The sequence below is a fragment of the Platalea leucorodia genome (assembly GCF_965183815.1).
Source record: "Platalea leucorodia genome assembly, chromosome: 4".
NCBI classification, from domain to species: Eukaryota; Metazoa; Chordata; class Aves; order Pelecaniformes; family Threskiornithidae; genus Platalea; species Platalea leucorodia.
The window spans coordinates 63,697,700-63,718,867 of record NC_138826.1 but is presented as its reverse complement, the minus strand read 5'-3'; the positions used below and the strand labels follow the sequence as shown (position 1 = coordinate 63,718,867).

The following is a 21,168-nucleotide window of genomic DNA, read 5'->3' as shown; positions in this document are numbered from 1 at the left end:
GTAGTTCCTCCCCCAGCCCTCCTTCCTGCGCCCAGCGCTGGCGGTACCTGTCACACGGGTGCTCCTTCAGCCACATCTTTCCCAGGGTCTCAAGTACTTTTTGAGATCTCTGCTTCTGATTGTCAGTCACCCAAGCATGACTTGGGGCCTTTTGTTCACAGCAATAAGTTTTGTTGTTTGTTTTTTTTTTTTTTTTTTTTTAACCTTCAGCTTTATTTAAAACATGTCACTTGTTTATAGCTGCTTACCCAGTACTCTGTGTTTTGGTTTTGTGACCTGACCTTTTTATTACTCGCTGCTCCTGCTGATGCTGCATTGTCTGCAAACTTCAGTGGTGGTGACTTTTCCTCTCAGGTCATTGATAAAATATTAGCATCTGGGGCCAAGAACTGATCCCTGTGGAAACCCACTGAAAATGTGTGGTGCAATCAGCTGATTTGTGTTTCGCATCTGGAGATTTCTTATTTCTTTGTCACACTGAATGTGGCCTGTTGACTTCATATCACTCTGGCTTCATTTTGTATAGCACCAAGCCAAGTTGCCTTACAAGAGACAACATGTATTAAGCTTGTAATATCGTTACAAAAAGAGATAAAATTTGAGAAGCTAGATTATCAGTTACTATGGAATTATAAGCATAAATTACATTTCTTTCCCTTTTATTCTTGGACTCGAACTACTCTCTTCCCTTCTCCATCTCTTCCCTTCACCAGGAATGAACAGTAGGTAGGTTAACTTGGTGTTACGTTGGTTGCCTTGTTTATACTTAAATATTTTCATACTATTTTTTCCAGTCCATCACTATTGTCTCATACTGAAAATAGTTTCAAGAGCTCCTTAGAAGCTCTGTTTAGACTTTTCAGATGGAGGTTTTCTAGGTCTGCTAATTAAAATGGCCAGCTTTGAGTAGCTGTTGTTTTTATATTCTCTTCCGTTATTGTTGGGATGAGAATCATTTCGTTACCATCCTGTGGGATGGCTGTATCATCTGTTCTTGTATAAAGAGCAGTAATTCAGAACCACCCCCTCCCAGCAATATTCAATTTAACATTTTGATCTTCCTCCCTCCCCCCCCAATAACTGCAGCCAAGCGATGGCCTGATCTATAATTAACATACTTCTGGGTCCTGACAAACTCAGAAGCAATCATTTTTCCCTCTGAATTGTATTTTCTATTAACTCTTTCTTGTTTTCTAGGTTCTGATTTATGTTCATTCTCATTAATTTTTCCTTTCTTCCAGTAGCCCAGATATGTAATACTTAAAAGTTTCCATGGTAAGCAGGGTTGTTTGCCCAGTGTGGCTTTCTCTTCACCTGCCGTGGTGAGATGGCAGGGGCTTTGTTTTTGGTTTTTAGGCATGTGCTGAAATGTTCATAAATGATTTACAATCAATATTGATGCTTTCTTGGTTAAAGACCTTCTCTCAAGTTCTCTTGATCCTCTGTTTTATGTGGGCAGCTTGAAGAGCTCGACCATCTCTTTAGGACTGCAGAGCATGGGCTGGAGGAAATCTTTGCAGGAGAAGGGTAGGGCTGCCCAGCGTCGCACTGGCACCGCTCCCACAGCAGCGTGCCTCCATCTCACTGGCACAGGAATGCAGGAATCTAGTGTTGGCCCCTCCTGAGTCTCCTTTCCTTCTTGAACCTGCCTTTTGGGTGGGGAAGAGTAAATGAGGGTCAGTCAGTCCATAGCAGTCACAAGAATGACCACTTTAGGATGGGCAGTTTTAAATAGCAGGCACAAAAGTCAGTAACACTTGGCAAAAAATACACAACTGGGGATAGAGAGGAAGTTCTTGCACAACCTTAGTATAATGCTTATCTTTCGCAGGTTTATTTTATCCCTTTCCAAGCACTGTGACTTTCCCTCCCCCTCCCGTTGCTTTCCCTTTGCACCCTTGTTCTTCTGGCTCTGCTCCTCCAGGGTCTTCACCTATGGCTTGTGGCTTCCTTTCCGATTCCCCTGATCTTCTTTAGGTCCTGCAAGGTGATGAGTAGCTTAGGCCTCTCTTTCACCTGCTTGGGAGCAAAGGTCTGGAAATGGAAGATACAGAGGGAGGTATAGATGGTGGAGGAGGATGCTCTGAATGGAGGAGGGCTAGCTAAAGAAGCTGAAATGCTTGTTCACAGGCAAATGAAGGCAAAGCAGGTTTGAAAGTCTCCTCTGTCTTACAAGGACTCGTGAGGGGAGAAAGCCAGCACACATATTACTAAATAAACTATTCTGCTAGTCCCTGCATCTCTGGAAAGAAGCATAGAGGAGAACTAAACATACACCTTTGGTTTTGGTTTTTGTTTAAGACCTTGTCTTAGGCTATTTTGGGTCCTGAACCTTAATCCAGTACCGCTTCTATTTTTTTTTGTTGTTTTTTTTTTTATATAAAGTTGACTGAAGTAATGTTTTCTGGCGCTGTGACAAAACACTTGTCATAGGAAATTGGAATACCAGCTCTCAAGTATGGGGTGCCTTAAAATAATTTGTCTAGACGAATGCTACGCATACTTTTGAGTATGTATTTATTTGATCTTGTTCACGTCCTGTCTCCTTGTTTCCTTTCTCTCTACAGCTTTCAGTAGATCTTCAAAACTAAACTGGTCTGCCTTTGACAGGAGTGAAAGCGAAGTGACCCCCACTGCTCTTGTGGTGATGTAAAATGAAATGCATCTTTCCTCAGAGGGAGGGTGCCGAAGTACCAGTGCTAATGGAGGTACTGGTCCATACAAACTGAGGTGCCAAAACGATTTCTGTGGGTTTTTCTGCAGAATTAAGGCTGTACAAGTGCAACGTGAGCGTCCTGAAGTATCCATCTCATGGTATGGAGGACCACTGGAGGCGGCTTCAAAACGCAAAGCTTTTTGCTATGGGATGGGTCTGGAGAGGGTTGGCTCATCCAAAGCAGGTCTAGTGTCATGGCTTCAGGTACAAGGTAGAGACATTCTTCCCTGGTGTTGTCATCAACAAATACTATTGCTCCGTTCTCCCTTAGCTTCCTGGGGCAGCAGCTGGTTTGACATGAAGCATGCTGCAAAGTTGCAAGCTGGAAACGTTTTGACAGTTTGGGATGGGAAGGCTTTGATTATACCTGCTGTCGGCAAAGCATCAGCTCTGTACGCATCCACAGTGTTTGGGCTTAGTGCAAGTTTGCGGGCAGGATGAGAGGTATGTCGCATCAAAGACCGGGATGTTTCTACTGAAAGCAAGGTGTAGGACTTATTTACTGGAAAGGGGTTCTTCAATGTAGTCGTTTGTTCCACTATCTGGTGAGATCACATGCTGGAACAGGATTTGACATCAAACTGACTTTTTTAGTGCGTGGTACTTAATGTGCAATGCTCAATGACAGAAGAACTGAACACAAAGTCCTGCCAGCGTTGTTTTACTTTCTGCCCTGATAGTAGATATTTGTCTGATAGAGGGGGTGGCAGTTTCTGCTGGGCAGGGTCTAAAATCCGTGGCAGCTGAGATCATTGCTAGCCAAAGGCTGCTGATCCTTGAGCTCTGAATCGAGCAGGGGAGTTCATCTCCCGGGTAAGGTGATATGACCTATGGATTTCTTCATATTTGTTTTGCAAAACCACTCTATTTTTTTTTTCCTTCCCTTGTGCTCAAGCACCTGTCTTTTGAGTTCAAGAAAGGGTTATATGTGTGTAATATGTTTTTGTCTTTTTAAAACTTTACACGGATCTGCAATTTTAACCATTATGTCTATGACTATTAGACAGTGTTTATAAAAGCTAATTCTTATTTTCCATGATCAACTCAGGGAGTCTGCGTTTAGGCACTTGAAGAGAAGTCTGACTCTTCAAAAATTAAAAGCACTTAAATAAACATTTAGGAGCTTAAGTTTGTGTCCTTTCTTTTCAAGCCTCAGCTTCCATGCTTCTATTCTTAAAAACAAACAAACAAAAAACCCAGCAGAACTCCCCAGTACCAAAAATAAATCTGTAAAACAAAGCCTGCTAACTCTTCAGTGAAATAAAATGTCCTATCTCTCCTTAAGCTGCCAATACTGATAGTAAAGCCTTACTTATTTTATAATAACCAGACAGCTTTAATTAAAGAGCTGAATTTTCATGGGTGGCGTGTAGGTTTGCAGCCAATGTTAGGAAAAAGGAGGAACGATCGCTCCTGCAGGCTGGAACCCTGCCATTTAAACTTTGCAGCCATTAAAGAAGTAACATTGTTGAAGAAGAAAATAACAACTTTTTATTTTAAAATGTCAAGTGTCCTGTCAGTCAGGAGTGGCAAGCCGGAGGGTGCAGCGAGCACTGCTGACAGAGCAGAAGTTGTTGTTTCCTACCTACACTGCTCAGACTAATTTAAGATCCTCCTTTGAAAGGCACTGGTTTGGTTTGCAGGGAGGAGGCTGTTGCTAACTCTTTAAACACGAAACAGCTGAGCTGCAGAGCATCTGCATTCTGCAGGAGGCCCCCTGCACTAATGGGAACCTAGACAAGAAATTATGATTTTGCTGGGCTCTCCTAACAGCATCCCGGTACAGTGTGCCCGCTGGGATGGTTGTGTTTCTGGGAGGTTGTGCCCATGGACAGAGGCTGGCAGCTTCAAGTGTCGCTTAACATGTGGGAACTGTGACGAGACCTTGCAGGGTGAGCAGATGAGCGAACTGCCGGTGGCCTGCAGGGCAGGTTACAGCATCTCTGTTTTAAGTAACAGTCTCTGAATTGCATGGTGCTAGTCATCCTTGAGGAGAGGGTTTTGTCTCCTTGTAGGCCAGTTGGGCGATCCCTGTGGCTTCTGACTTCCCTCCCTGGTTATCCTTTCCTCCTTCCTGTTACATCCGTAAAGTCACCTGGGAGTTGGACTTAATGATCCTTATGGGTCCCTTCCAACTTTAGATACTCTGTGATCTCCAAAATGGGTGCAACACTAGTAGATTCTATTTAAAACACAGGAATTGTGCTGGTTGTGCCCTTTACAAAGGGCTTATCTGTGCCCTTGGACAAGGGATGCTGTTACATGAGGACTGAGGTGAATTTTCCTTGCTTTCTCCCCTCCCATTTCCATGGTGAGGGAAGATGGTAAATGAAACCAAGTGCAGTGCACCCAAATGTTGTAAAACACTGCTATAATGTTAAGATCTATCTGCATGCATTGAAGAAGAAACCATAGTAACTGTTTTCTTTCAAAAGTGGCCATAATTTAAACCAGCTGTGTAACAACAAAATGTGTTATCCTTGCTGCCGAGCTCTTGGGCAGCAAACAAGACCATAAATGCACACTGGTGAATTGTAAGATTTGTACACAAAGGTTTCAACTTGTCTGAAAACTTTTTCACTGCTTATTTTTTGGCTAAACACTGGGCAGTTACCCAGAAGACACTAGTTAGGTGTAAAACTTGCAGTAAATGCACGTTCCTTCCAAAGAGCCTGTAGGTGTACTGGGGGCGTAACCCAGCAAATTAGTATTATCTCACAACAAATATTTATGACTGGCATTGCATGCCTGGAGCATGGGGGGGGGGAACCGCTACCAAACAAAAACTCAATTGCATCTGTGCCTTTCTTCACTAGATAGTTTTAAAAAACTAACTGGTCTCTTTTTTGCCTGGGTGCCAAAAATCGTCGGAGACACCAATGGCTAAGTTTTGGAAGCTGAGCTACCTTCTCTGTCTAGGGTGAGTCACAGTGGCTGGAGGTGGCAGGGGGAGGCTTGCCCCTACTTTTGGTGGTTTGGAGGCTCGTGAAAGGCAGACCTGCCAGTCAGGCTTGTGTTGCAGCCTCTGTAATCACTAATGGTAAAGAATTGTGACCCTGCTGCTCACTGGGTGAAGAGAGGGGCATGGGGAGAAGCGATGGAGAGTTTCAGTTCTCTGTGGTTCTGCTGCTCAAGGTGGCAGCCCAAGAGCTGACTTAGGAGACAAATGAAGTGCATACCAGTGAGCCTGGTGTAAGAGGCAAAAAAAATAAAGAAGGAAAAAAAAAAAGGCAGCCGAGACAAAAGAATGAATGCATCTGACCTGAGAGCATAATCCAGACACTTGCTTGCAACACAGAACTAATAATGTATTTTGAGGTCTCAGCCAGGGACCCAGATGGGGGGAGCCTTGTTGAAGGGCTTCCAGCTCGCTGACTCACTGCTCTGGAGCTCTGGCCCCCGTGACTCACTCCTCTCTGACTTCGGCTCTTTTGCGGAGAGGGTGGGAAATAGCAAAACATGCACCCAGCCTATTGAAAAGTTAGACTAGATCCAAGAACTATGCACTGGGGGAAGGGCAGGGGAACGTGAGAAGGATTTTCCTATGTTATATGACTCCCAAGAGGCTTGGGCTAGGAATGAGCAATAGCATCCTTTTCTCTGCTTGCAGACAGTGGGCTTAAGAGACACTAAACTTCATGGTTGTTTCTCACCCTTGCCTCAACTGCACAAGAGCTTCTTGCTGCTGCTTTTTTTTTTTTTTTTTCAACCCATATTTAGTCCTAGTTATTATAGAGTTTAATTTTGTTTTTAATTCTCTTTTTAAATCCAAAATACCTTTTTTGGAGGGGGAGGGGATGTTAAGGAAAGTGAAAGAATAAGGAAAGAAGTAAACATGGTTCTTGAAAAATCCCCCCGATTAGTTAAAAATAAATCTCTCTTTGCTGGTTGTGGGTTGGAAATACTTGAGTGTTTGCAATAGAAGTGTGTGCATGCATGTGTGCATAATGGGATGGATTATAAGATTTGCTCAGCATGAACTTCAGCATTTCCAACTGTGTAACCTGAGCAAGTTGGGAAGATGTGCAGATTTAATTACCATGTGAATCTATTAGCTCTGAATTTCCTGGCATTTGTTTTGCTGATGACACAACCTGAATGTTATTCACTTAGTGGATTTTTTTAATCCATCCAAATTTTTTTTTTTAATGCTTAAAATGAGTAATTGCTGGTGTGAGACTCCAAATGATCGTATCTGCTGTTATGGTGGATCTCTTCGCTGTTTTCAAATACCAATTTCATGTTACCCTTCATATCTTCCCGCAAATGAGGTAATTTTAGTGTAGTTAATGACTAGACAGTAAAGAATTTTATAGTGGAGTAAAATAGCTGAGCAACTCTTTCTCTGTGTCTTGGTTTTGATTTGTACCCTGTAGAACAGAAACACCTGGAAATCTGAGGTTCCCTCTGTTTGCCCTTGGCTGGTAAATAAGCCAGGGTAGTGTAAATCTCTCTGCTGTTATCAGCATGTTTTAGGCATGACTTGGGGGACTGTTTACAGTCCTCACTCTCTGTTCTCTGCTATGGCTGCATCTAAGACTTCTTTTCCTGCCATCAGAAAGCTCTTCCAGCTGTTTTGGTCCTTCATCAGGCTGGGAGGGAGGATCTCTGTGTCCTGTTTAGGAGTGAGCGGTTAGATGTTCCTGCAGTCGCATGCTCAATACTGTGGTCTGTCCAAGGGGTCTCTTGGCACATCAGATTTCAGCCATTTCAGGTGTGGTTGCATTAATTTTTTCAAATATTCGCTGCCAAATATAGTTGGTTCCTCCTCACCCAAATTAATGCATACCAAAGGTAAGCACCCTGGTATATCAAACTGTATAGGGTGCAGCCTTCTGCTCTTCCAGTCTTTCTCCCTGTGGGGATGTTGGTGAATGACTCCGTGGGGTTGGTCTTGTCTTTCTTTCAGCCCCCATCTTTGGAATCAATCTTATGAAAAAATACCATACTGCTGCCAGGCTGTCCTTCGTTTCTCATCCTTGTAAGAGCAGTGCAGCGGGAGCTTGGATCTGTGCCTCGTAACAGTGATGTGTCGACGCACCCCGTGCCAGTAGAGGAGCTCTTCTGTTCCCTTCAGGGCATATGTGAGTGAATTGCAGAGGTGAGGCTACAGGGGCTCCATCCGTAGCTCCTCTCAAAGCTGAGAAAGATGGGTACCACGCGATACAAGCCATGGCTGAGTTTGGAGAAGAGTGAGTGGTGGCCAGCTTCCCTCCTGCAAACAAAGGATTTCTAGAAAGGGAGAAAGTTGAGAGAAGTGATGTACCTGAAAATCTGCAGAATTTGTGTTTGAATCTCTGAAAATTAACTGATGCCCAAGTGCCAGTGACTACTGAGAACAGATGTCTTGGTTGTTGGAAGCTGGTGCACAGTGACACCTCCCGTCCATTGCTGATGAACTTGCAACAGGAAACTCACCAGCACCACCAGCAACATGTCTGGGAAGAAAACACCTACCTGGAGGAAGCTTTTTAACCTGTGCCTTGGTGTTTAACCTTAGGGTTGGGCCTGCAGAAAGTCACGGACTTCTCTGCTGCATCGTCATCAGTGGTAGGCTTGTATGTGCAGTCCTCCACGAGCAGCATCTCTAGGCATGGTTCTTCATGAGCTAAAAAGGGCAGGTCTCTTCTCCAAGCCCGTATGGGTAGATGCTGCACTTGCAAACCCAGGCAGAGCTGATAGCGAGGTGTGTGATGCCTTTTGCAGCTTTTGCCATGCAGTCAAGTCTGGAGCTCAATCCATGAAGGCTGACTGGCACGTTTGTGCCATCTTTAACAACTGGCGCCTTGCCTGGATGCCCCGGAGCTTGAAGCCTTTTGTTAGCAGCTGTGACTCCTACTTAGACCTCCTCGGCTACCATATAAGCAGCTGCCAGATGTCTGTGAAATGTGTGCTTGGTTCCTTGAAGAGGAGATGGTATCTCCATGTAGCCGTGCTCCTTGATCTGTTTGATGCTATTAACTAGGAATGCCGCTATCTTCTGTGATATTTTCTGTTTTATCTCCTGCACACTTTTGTTTATGCAAACCACAACAGAGCTGCTGTAGAAATTAGTCCCTTTTCTCCCTGTTATCTTAATGTGAGAGGAAATTGGTGGGGGGAGAAGGAGGAAAATACATGCCCGTGGTGTACGTTTACATCCCCACGGATGGGGGCTGGTTTGTGGTCTCCCCTTTCTTCCCTCTTCCCTCATTTTCTCCAGGAGCACTGCCTTGTACATTCCATGCGCTCCGACTCCTTTGATACAGAAGTAAGGGTGCAGTCCTTGCCCCTTACCCTCCGTTATTGCTGCTCAAGCCTTGCAAGAGATAAATACCAGGCAGTTTTGTACCTACGGGTAGATGGTGAGCTTCATTTTTATCCCATGAGTGCCTGTTGGGTGGAAGGGATGCTCCCACCTGGGCAGTTCCTCTTGTGGAGGGGGGAGATTGATCCTTCCAGGATGAGGATACCTCAGGGCAAGCCAGGAGGGAGCCGTTAGCTCCCGGGAGGGGAATATCTTGAGTTCGTTTGTGGTTCTCACCCTGACACGTTGCATGTAGGCTGGCTTGCCCTGGGCTGCTTGGAGAGCAGGGCTTGTTTTGCAGTGTGCCAGGGTGCTGCCGCTGCAGTTCCCCTCTGGGGTGGCTCTGCTGGAAAGGGCGGATTGTGCTGCTGCAGTCGGTGTGTGGGACTTGCAGCTGACGCAGTGCGTTTTCCAGGCTCAGCAAAGCCTGTCACTTGTTTAATAATTTAAATATAGTTATGAAGTGTCATTTGGGGCTTTTGACTTTTCTTCATTCCTTTTTTGGTGAGTTCTTAGAAAGTCAATTTTCTGAACACGACTGTTTCATTTTTAGTCATGATAATGTCACGTCTTTAGGCAACTGGGGCTAGTGCTGCTCTCATCTGGCTTCAGGTCATCTGCTGGAGAAGTCAGCACTGCCATGCACATAGCAAAACCTGAGTCTCTGTTTTACTTCAGAGATGTTCATTTGATCAGATGAGAGAAAAAACAACCTCATTCCTTAGGCAGAGCTGGAGAAAAGGGCCTTTGTCTGGCAGGAACAGGCAGATGCTGTGGAGAGCTGCAGCCCGCGGCCCAGCTGGTCTGCAGCCAAATGCTACTTTCGAAGAGCTATCCAAAATCCGCCGCGCACCCAGACGGAAGAGCTCTCCTCTGTTTGCTTACTGTGGGGTGATGTCTGTAGGTGTTTTGTGTTCCCCAAAAGCCGGGGTTATAGGCGGGAGCAAATATCCAACCAGATCGGTGGTGAAACTCCGTGGGGCTACAACTTTCTCTCTGTAAACAGGAGCGCTGATGTTTTGTTTGTCTTTTCAAGGTTCTGGGGGAATGGGAAACAGAAGATAAGGTTACATCTGTCCTAAATCCATGACTTTTTACAGAGGTTAAAATCCTGGCTGAACACATCTCTTTGCTATGTAGAGAGAAAAGTTCAATACTTCAAGTGGACTCCTTGTACCAACACATGTCTACAGTTAGTGCTGTGGCTGCCAGTGGGGTGTGAGGGTAGCAGGAAGCTGGCAACGGAGCGGTCTACGGAGGTATTAAAAACAAAAGAAAGAAAAGAAAAAAAAAAAAAGGCACGTTTTCAATGCAAGTGCTCTTTTTTTTTTTTTTTTTTTTTTTTTTTTTAAGGTGAACTCTCTGGGTGAAAGATGCCAAGCTGAAAGCCACAGACAATTTCTTTCTTTTGCAAGCAAATATATATATATATATATATGTATATATATAAAGGTTTTAAGGGTAAAATTCTCAGTTTCCTCCCTAAATTGCCCTTTCCTGTTCCTGAGTGCAGGGGTGGTTGCTGCCGTATCAGAATTGAGGGTTATTCTGTGACTTTCCAGCTCTGGAAGTGGCTGATGACTGCTAAGGTGCATGCGGAAGCAGAGAGGAGAGCAGAGAGAGGAGGAGGAGGAGGAGGGTTGGCAATGGGAGAAAGTGCTTTGGAAAGACAGAGGGAGCAGCTTAGGTGTAGGTGGAAGTTTCGAGGAGCTGGAGGCCGAACTGGTCACGGATGGTTTCTGCTGTAGCTGCTGCTCAGATGCCTTTTCTTTTTTAATTCTCTAGACAAATGGAGCTGCTTTCCATGAGACAGTTGTTTTCTTAAGGAAAAAAAAAAAAAAAAAAAAAAAAACAACAAAAAAACCAACAAAATCAAAGTGAGCTAGCTTTAAGCATTCACTGTAGTAGAGATGTGTGTAACATATGAAAGATTCCTGTAAATCAAGTGGTGGTGTTTTTTGTAATCACTGAAGGGGGAGAAGGCCAGATCCCTAAAATTCTCTGTTCCCTGAGTTCAGTAGCTGTGCAGTCTGACCTGTGGCAATTTTTTGAAGCTTCTCTCTTGACTGATATTCAAAGTTATATCACAGACCATTAAAAACAAGGTTAAAAATTGTAATGAAACTAGAGAATAACTTTAAAAACTGGTTGACCATTTATTTGCTCTCAGACAATTCTGTTGTAAATGCAAATTCTTTTCTTCCTCACAGCTTGCTGCTTCACAGCTGCATTTGAAAAGGAGAAAACACAAATATTGATGAACATGTTGAACATCCTTTCTCACCCCAAGATCCTCTTTCTCTCTGATTTTTGGGAAGTTGAATGTTTGTTGCCTTCTTTGCTTTTCCTAAAGCAATTTTAGGCAAAATCTCCATTCAGAAAGGGGAAGAAAAAAATCTAACGTACCTAACTTTAATCAAATGGAAGAAGTAGAATAATATTTGATATGAATTCTTCCATATTAAAGCAGTAATAGACAGAAGGCTAATAGAAATCTTTATTTGTGAATTTGCCAAAAATAGCCGAGTAGCCTGTGGTCATTTTGTCTTTCAGTTGAGTCTGTTAAATTAGAACATCTAAATAGTGTCAGACTGAGTCAACACTTAGGTATGGTATTTTCAAGGATGACATCCTCGGATTGGATGATGCTGGTGATAAAGTAGCTGTGCGTAGAAACCAGGGCACAAATATTGTAGCAGCCCTCTTTCAGCATCTGCTAGTCATCAGTCAGAGTAATGCATGCAAGAATTAGAAAGAGGGAAATGTTCTAGCCAGCTTTAGGAAGTTATGCAAACAAATATAATTGACTCTCACCATTAGCCTGAATGAAAAGAAACGTGTAGACTGTGAAGAAAAAATTGTCCCTAAGAAAGGCACTGCTCTTTTTATAGGTTCATCCTTGACTTCTGTCGTGGTTCGGAAGCATTTCTGTCCCTTGTTTACACTTTAATGGCTGCCTAGCCTGTTTTACTCAGTGTCTTTATTAATGCACCAGGGTGTTCAACTAGTTTTGAGCATCCTTTTTCTTTCTTCTCTGTGTAGTGGGGAATTGTAGTTTATACTTTATCCTTGCAGATGTTGGGAGGCAGCCCTGGATGTGAAGTGCTCGTGAGTCCTCGGGTATCAAAATTAAAATAAACAAGGCTTTCTAAGATGGTCATGACCCTTTTGCTGAGTCATCTGAGAGTTTGTTTAGTAGTGTTATCATTTACAGTAAGTAAATATGAGGCTACAAATCTGTTTTGCCACTTGTAAAGGCTTTACTTTAACTAGCTTGCTATTCCAGCATAGCAACTGTGGGCCTCTGTTTATTGCCTTATGTTTAGTAAATATTTTCTTTTCCTCGGTGTCAGTCAGAATTGACTGAAGCCTTATTAATTTTGAAAGAAGGCACAGTTATCATTCACGAGCATCTTGGAAGAGGTTCTCGAACTTCCAGGGGACTCTGTGAGAGCCAGCTATGCTCAGTGTTTCCAGCATCAGGCTTCAGGGTTTCAGGTGCTGCTGGAGCTGTGAAATGTGCGTGCATGGGGGTGTGAGCACACTGCTTCCCTCATGGGTTTATACAATATTGACTTGTTTAGTTCTTAATTTAGCCTACAGGAAGCCGAATCTTGAATTTCAGTGTTTGTTTCTGCAGGAGAGAGCAAGATGAAGAGCCAAGATCAATACTGCTTGCAAAAACAGAGCAAGTCAAACAGACTTAGACTTTTGTAGGATCATGCCCCAATCGACAAAGACTCCTATATAAGATGGTAGATAATGCCTGATTGTTTGGAAAAGCTCGTTACAATTCATTGTACAAATATTTTTGTATAAAAATAGAATTCTTTGTGTGAGTGAGATGAGCAGGAATGGTTTCTTGCAGTGCAATTTCTTGGTCTGTCAAAGATGTAGTCTTGTGACATTGGAAACAAAACCAAGAAGAGATGTAGAGTTTTTGGCTATTGATGGGAACTACATTGGAGTCTCAAGGAGGTAGATTGTGAGATTTCGTTTGTGCTCATTTTGAATAAGAAACAAACACAGTTATCCTATTACATACTGCCATAACATGTGCTGTCAGTGTAATGAATTCAGTGTAACAGATAAAGTGGTAATTAGTACTGGCTGTCAGGAGCTTTAGCTCTGGGCCCTAGAAGCTGGATGTGGGCTCTAGTCCTAGGTGGAATGCGACTTCTAAAATAGATACATAAATCAGCCAGGAAACCCGTTTTATAGCAAATGCGTTAATTGCTTGGCTGGGGATGTGCATGGACCCATTTTCCTAGAGCGCGCTGTATGTTCTGCACAGCTAAAATAGTCGTACATGGTGTCAGAGTCTGTGTCTGAGTGCGTTTCCTTTTTATTCTCTGCTTCAGTGAACATTAACCCAATATATTCTACTCCACACACAGAGTGTTCTGGTGATAAATCCTGCAGGATCTTTCACACTGTCTGGGTGAAATGTGCTTTCCCGTTTTTGGTGGCATGCTGCAGTGAGTACCTTTGCGGCGAGGGGGGGGAGGCTGCTTCAGGACATGACTGCCATGCTTCTATTTTCTGTTTTCAAGTTAATCACAGGCTCTTCTGTTGTAATGTATGCCTCTGAGAGGACTTTTGTTCTAGCTGTAGCTCTTCAGCTTGAAGTACTGACTGGAGGAGGAGGAGGTCGTTAGGCAGGGCTGGTAGATCCTCCTGCTGACTGGCACGGATGCCCGGTGCAGATACTGGAATTGTTCTGATCAATGCTCTCCTGTTGTTGGTGTGACAGACAGGCAAGGAGATAAACTTTTCCCCCCCTTTTTATCTCCACAGCACTTCACAGAGTTCCTGGATGAGTTTTCACCCGATGTCCTAGGCCAGCTCTTAAATGATCCCTTCTTGTCCGAGAAGAATGAAATAATGGAGGTGGAACTGTCTCCGGCGTCCCCAGCGCCCCTCATCCAGGCAGAACACAGCTACTCCCTCTGCGGGGACTCTCGACCGCAGTCTCCCTTGACCCACATCTCGACCGATGACAACTTCAATGAAGGTAGTACACACTGAGCCCTTGTTTGTTTGTCGTGATGATGCGCTAATGAAATGTTCTTGGTGGGGTGATGGTGCGCTAAGGGTGCATGTGAATGCTCTTTGCTAATTGATATACAGACAATGAAATCACAGAAGGGACTTGTTTGTTTTAAGTCTGCAGGCATTGTGAATAAAGAAACTTGTCCATAGACAGGAAAACTGTGCTCAGCAGAAGTTACTAACTTTGCCCTGTAAACATTTTGAATTAGAAGTAAGTGCCCATCAAAAAGAACTGGGAGAAGGGCCAGAAATACACTTGTTTCTATGTATCTATCTGAATCTGTGGTTGTTGAAAATAAATAGAGAGTGATAAACCAAATGAGTCAAATGAGGACCACCATGATGTCTGGGTACTGTAGAACATGACATGTAAGGAAAGGGTGAGATGGGTTTTGTTTGGTCTTCTGGAGGAAAGGCAAAGAGAGGATCTTATTGCTGTCTATGGCTATCATCTGATGAAAGGGTGCAGAGAAAACAAAGCTGGACTCCTCTGGGATACACAGTGATAGCACAAGAGGTAATGGTTGTGAGTTGCAAGAAAGGGAATTCCAGCTGGGTGTTAGGAAAATCATTTTCACCATGAGAGTGGGTCAGACATTTGAACAGGTGTCCAGAGAAGCTGTGAAGTCTTCATCCGTGGAGATATTCAAAACTGAGCTAGGCAAGGCCCTGAGCAACCTCATCCTTATTGTCCGTACTCTGAATGACGAGTTGGGCAAGATGGTCTCCAGAGGTCCTTTCAAAGCTACATAATTTCAGGTTTATTAAAAACAAACAAACCAACCTTTTAAACTACACTTATTTTTCAGTAGTGAGTATCTGGAGCTTTCTGGTATCCCAAAATGAAAATCAGGTCATCTTATTTATGTTTCTAAATACACATGTAGGAATGTAACTTCAGACGCTGCCCCAGTCTTAAAACCTGTCTTACTGAAGTCCTACATTTTTTTTCCTTTTTATAAAATAAAAAAAAAGGCAAAGAAAAAAATAATCCCGATCAAGAAGTAATTCGTGATCTTGTAAAGACGTAACTGCAATTTTATGGATTCTGTGGTTGTGGGAAATGGTGATGCATGGAAAATGATGAAAACCAACAGCATTTTTTAGCAGTTATCTTTAATTCAGCAGATATAAACATCGGGAGGGGAAAAAAGGGAAATGCAGGAATGGTGGGAGGAAGAGATCCAACCTGCTTGTTCTGGCATGAAGATGCCTGCTGGCAGGAAGGGGAGTTCAAGATAAAAGCTAGTGGTTGGCAGAGGAGCATGGCCATGAATATCTGGAAATGATTATGAATGATCACCATGGCAGACTTTCACTCCTAATAATTGGTTTATGTCTTCAACATTAGCTTTACAGTGAAAAGCAGTAGAGTACTAAGCTGCATCACAATAAAAGGGAGAGAGATGAGTGCCTATGTCTGAGCATTAACAAGCTAAGCTGTTTATGAAGATCCACCAGGACATGAGTTTTCAACGGCTGACAGTTTTGTAGTCCAAAGCGCTCTCTTAAAACAAGATGTGGTCTGTTAGAGATTTCACAAGAGGACAATTAATAAAACCTGTGAGAAGGCTTTTCAATGTGTGACGGGGTTTTTGGAGAGGATCTGGAAACATCATCTACATAAAGCCTTCCCATTTTATATTTCCTAACTGTTTTATGTGAATATCTTTAAATTAATACATGCAGAAGATATTAATTGTGGCAGGAGAAACAAGCACAAGAAACTTCAGAAACCAAGCTTCTCTTAATAGGGAGAAGCTTCAAACTAGGCTAAAAGCGAGGAGAGTTTCCTTTGGGGAAAAATCCTGAAGAAATTCATACTGCTGAGACCACTGGGTAATTAATAGAGCTCTAGTGAAATGATGTTTTAAAAAGCCAAGAAACATTAACAAGTGGGTTTAAAAATAGAAAATGAATGGAAAGCATTTCATCTTCTGTTCACTCAGCAGAGTGTTTCATAAGAGAGGAGGAGGAGGAGGAGTTGTTCTTGGTGTTTGGGATTTTATTTAATCTTAACCCTAGAATCACGCTTACGACCTTTCAATACCTATCAACTTCAAAACAGTGAAGCTCAGAGAAATACTTGAGGAAATTGCAGAATTACAGTTAACATGGCTGTCTGATAGATATTCAAAGGTATCACCCTGATGATTTTTCAGTCCTTGAGTCCGTGAGAGCAGGAGAGGGGGATTTTGTGGGTGTCAATACTGCAGGGTTTGACACTGGAGATTGAAAGCATCTCTGCTGTTAGATGGCGGAGGTACACAGTGCTCCTGACAGCTCTGGTGAATGCCAGTCCTCTTGGTGAAGGAAGGGGACAGATACTGGGAGCACCAATGTCCTTTTGGGGAGCAGGAGGTACAGGGTGTGGAGGGGGAGGTCCATGATCTCCCACTGCCGGGGAACTGGGAGTGGCTTTGTGGAGTGGCAGGGGCTGAGGAATGAGGTTGGCTGAGGGACTCATATAAAGAACATGCAAAAAATTTATGTTCTCCAAATAACCACCCCACTGGGCAGACTGGTGAGCTCTTACAGCTGTTGTGTTTTCATGGTTTTTCCACGGTGAGGCTTCATGATTCAGCAGGACCCTGCCCTGCAGGACTGGGAGTAGAAGCAGGCTAGTGAGGAGGCTCACATATGACACTTGCATGCGTCTGTGCACACGTGCTATGGACGCACGTGCTGTGGACCTGCGTGCCTGCGGTCAGCAGCAGTGCGAGGAGGAGGAGGATGGCACAGAGCAGTTAAGCAGAGTCTGGATGCCATTTCAGAGCTTTGCCCTTAGCTCTAGAGGACTAAGGGCCTGGCGTTGTTTGCACGTGGCAAACGGGCCTTGTTCTTGCTTTGCAGTGAAGTCAATAACGCCATGTTTCTTCTTTGTAACTCTCTCAGCAGTAGTCCTGGCAGTGAGCGCTGGCGGGTTGTTTCCTAGGGTGTGCAGAAATGCCATCCCCTCCTAGGCCAGTGGGCGTTTATGGGCAGGCAAAGACAGGGTAAGTGCGAGGAAGGGGAAACCCCAGGATTTTCTAGGGCCAGGCCCCTTAGCCCATATGGCTGGATAAAGCATATTTGGAAGTGGTGCCTGCTATGTGCCTTACTGTCGCTGTCACACCAGCAGTTACTCTGTTAGTGTGACCTGGAGCTGCAAGCTCCTTTCAGCAAAGGCAACTTTTCAGGTGCTGTGTGCTAGCCTATGTTCAGACGGAAGCTGGCACCCCATGTCACTTCTAACTTGGTGCACGTTACTTGTGTGGTGCTAATCGGCTGCTCAGCCCTCGCGTGCCATTTCTGTGCCAGGAGCGGGCAGGAGGCCGTCTGCGACGATGGGGGACGGGGTGGCTTGTACCACACGGGTCTGGTGTCCTAAAGGGAAATGTATCTGCCCGCCTTTAAAAATAGCCTTAAAAACTGACGTTTGTTTCCATGGCGACAGGCCTGTTGGAGATGGCGGGGAGACAGGAATGACAGTTGGGGGTGTGTGGCCCATCCTGGGGCAGGGTCCTGCCGTCTGTGTGGGCCCAGGGTGACCCCAGCAGTCGGTCCCAGCCCCGCAGCGCTGGGGCCAGTGTGCTGCCACCAGGCTGGCCGCAGGTCGTGTTCCTCTGCTACCTGCCTTTCTGCCCTCCTCCTTCAGTCCGTGCCAGCCTGTTGCAGGAGGGAATTGGATTTTGGGAGTTGTCTCCATCTGGTTCAATGGCACCCAATGTCTGCAGTGGTTTTCATCTATGTATTCACAAGTGCGGGGTCCCGGAGCCCCAGAGTAGGGGGAGGCTGAGGAAAAGGCTGTCTTGTTAGGTACATGATCTTCAAAACAGGTTTAAGCCATTCAGTGTCCATTTCCATCTTTTGTTTTTTTCCTCGCCAAGTTTCTGACAGCCTTACTGAAAATGTTATTTAATGTTTCCTTTCAGCCCCTGATATGGAGTGAACGATCCTCTGACTCTGTGAGCACCTTCTTGCCCACTGTTGCAGGGGAACAATGAACTTCTGCCACGGGCCGTTCTTGTTGGCCACTACCTGGCTGTTACCGCAATTTCTACAGTTGCTAAATTGACCTATTCATGTAATTGTAAATCTTAGATAAAGTTTTTTTAAAAGTGCTAGAAGTGTAAAACCTGGCAAATTCATAAGCCTGCGTTTAACTCTTCCGAGAAATCCTGTTGACCTCAAGGTGAGAACACGTTTAATTGTCCATAAGGTCAGGCTCCCAACACCAGTTTTCCCTGGTTATTCACTCTTCTGACTTCACTGTATTGAGGCTATTTCCCCAGCTTTATGCAGAAGAACTTTTCTGAATACTTGCAGCTTGTTGCTAGTGTGGGGTCTCTGAAGGTGTCAGTCGTTACATCTCCAGCTTATGAAAGCATTGGCAAGAGTCACTATTTTAAAGCAGATGTGTGCAAGACATCTGGCATTTAGTTATTTGGTTTTCCCCTCTGAGAATCTATTCTTACGTTCAATTTTGCATAAACTTTTAAGACTAAAGATACTAGAGAGAGAGAGATTTATGGGCCTGACCTGCTTGCTTGCAGCTGGCTGACCATGAACTTTCATTTGCCTGAACTGGTGAATAAAGTATCTTACCTGGGGAGGGCTCCAGGCTGTAACATGAAAAAGGAGGCTGTGTCCGATGTAGCGATGACCCACACCGGTTGCGCTGCTGCCTCTCTCACAGCAGGTTTCTCCTTTCTAGTTGTGAACCCTGGGGTTTTCGAGACAACTGCAGAGTAGCTGTGGGGAAGCACAGTAGGTAGTTGTGAAGTGGAAAATGCTTGGAAGGAAACGAAGAAGCTGGGAGGGGAGGCGGAGAATAGAGCTGATGGATAAGGGACACCTCTTGCTGTGCATCAGGGCCTTTTGGGGTGCAGATTCACTTCTGACAGTTGCAAACAGTTAGGGAAAAAAAGCTTTATTTTTTATTATGGTTAGTGCCTGTCTGTCTTCAGTTTTCCAGCCTCTGCAGCCTTTTGGAAAGGGAGGGCTGTGGGTCAGACAGCCAGGAGCAAGGCAAGACCTGAGTTTCAGTAGGGACTATGGTTAGCCTCCTGTGTGACTTGAGATGCAAGTGTAGGGTCCTTCCCTGCCCTCCCGTGCTTCATCTTGTCAGATGTAAGCACAAACTTTAGGATAGTGGCTGCCCCTTGTTTTAAATGTGTGAGATCCATAGGCAAGAACCGAGTACAAGTAATACTGAGGGGCTGGTGTGCAGCAGGAACGCGGAGGCAGAGGCTGCAGCATCTGCGTGGGACTCTTCATCCTCTGGGATCGGCTCAAGTGGTGAGGGTGGTTCATGGTGGGTGGGTGTTTAGTTTTTCTGTGTGTTTTTTAGTTTGCAAGCCTGACAGAGCAGAGACAGTGGACAGCCAACTAGTCATTTGTACGGTTTCTCTCCTCAAATTGTGGCCAGGTGGCTGGGTGCGTTCCTTTCCCCGTCCCCCGAGGGCTCTGCTTTTGAGCCTGGTCTTGGTCCCCACCTGCCCCTCCTGTTCATGCTTTCCTGCTCAGGAATGCTTTGAAGTTACTTTTGGATTTGAAGTGGCTTGCCTCGGCTAATGGTTTGACAGAGTGATTGCAGAAATGGTATGTTTCTATTTTATGCCAAAACTGGGGCTGGCCCCAGAATGTAACCTGTATTGTTACTTGGTTTTTTACTGCTGAGGTTATGTTTTCCTGTAATGTGCTTTTAAAACTTAAATTTTCTTTTTAAACTTCATCTCCCTGCATGGTTTGAAAAAGAAAAAAAAAAAAACAAGAAACCCAAAACAAACAAACCCCCCAAAATCATTATATACGGCTCCCACGCCTCCAGAGCAAATAGCCCTTTGACGATAGCCCTTTGACAATAAATCCAGCCCTCCTTTCAGGCAGTGCTTTGTACAGGAAAATGCTTGCTTATGTGTAGAGTCCACAAGCAGTAATCAGTGTCATGTGCTGTCTCTTCATGTAGAAGCATCTGTGGACTTGAGGCTCAGGGTGGTCTTCATACATTTTGTATGTATACATATATATATACACACACATAATATATTTATTATGTATAGTAAGTTATATTACATATCCTATTTTTATTTTTTTATGTAGGCTATATGTAGAGAGAGATGTGTTGTCCTGCTTCTGTCCGTTTTTCTCCAAATACTGAATCAATGAAATGTGAACAATGAAAATAGAACCCCCTCTGCCCTGACTTTAAAGAAAATGGAACTGGACAAAGAAATTCACTTGTGTTTTGAAAAGATGCTGACAAAGCCATACTGATAATCTTTGCAAGTACATTCCAATGCAACTTTTTTCTTGTGTGGGTTTTTTATTTTTGCGTGTTTGTTTAAGAGGTGGGGAGGAAGCCATTTGGTGATGATAGCCTGTATTTGACTGATTTTTTTATGTGGAAGGATAGCAGTCAGTCCTTGTCAGAATCTGCAGTTTTAAAGGATGAGAAGACTTTTGAACTTTTATACGTCCAAGGTCCAAAATCTCAGTAGGTCACTCTGAATCAAGCCTGTAACTTCTACTTGGGCAGCAGTGTGCCTGAAAAACGTCAGTTTTGATTTAGAGATGGGCATTTTGGTGGTTACTTATGCTTACTGTTAATAATTGACAACTTTATTTGCAGTCAGACCTCCTTTAGCTTCCTGTTCCACATATGAGATCTCTTTATGGCCTTTTCCCCTGCTGGAGTAAAGAACCATCTGCTCACGGAAACCTCTTTCCCCCGGTGTTTGTAGGCTGTAATTAAGTTCCCTCTTGATTTCTGCTTGGATACAGCTTCAATGAACTGCACTTCTTTGCTGTTTCCCTATATGGGATATCTTCTGGACATTGAACTATTCTTGCAATTCCTTTCTAAACAAAGGAACATTTTCAGTTCCTTTTCAGAATTCTGTGTAATGTGACCAAAGGAGCTGATTTCCCAGAAGTAGTTTCCTTAATGATGAATGTTAGGGGAATACTCTTCCCGCTTCCAGTCTTGCTGCTTCTGAAACCAGTGGTCTCATTCTCTTTTAGCTGTAGTGTTGCACTGGGAGTTGATGCTCAGTTATTTGCTGCGAGCATTGAGTCCTTTTAATGTGCTTCAAAGCCTGATTGCTGCTGTAATATGGACATGCCTTCACAA

General features: G+C 44.1%; 1 protein-coding gene across 1 annotated transcript in view; it reads left to right on the top strand.

The window, feature by feature from the left end:
* Positions 1-21,168, top strand: part of CREB3L2 (cAMP responsive element binding protein 3 like 2) — a gene marked incomplete at its 3' end in the record, with an annotated part of 76,228 nt that overhangs the window by 30,033 nt on the left and 25,027 nt on the right. The window contains exon 2 of the mRNA XM_082309581.1: positions 13,800-14,016. Within this exon, the coding sequence (XP_082165707.1) occupies positions 13,800-14,016 (217 nt within the window). The remainder of the gene's footprint in view (positions 1-13,799; positions 14,017-21,168) is intronic.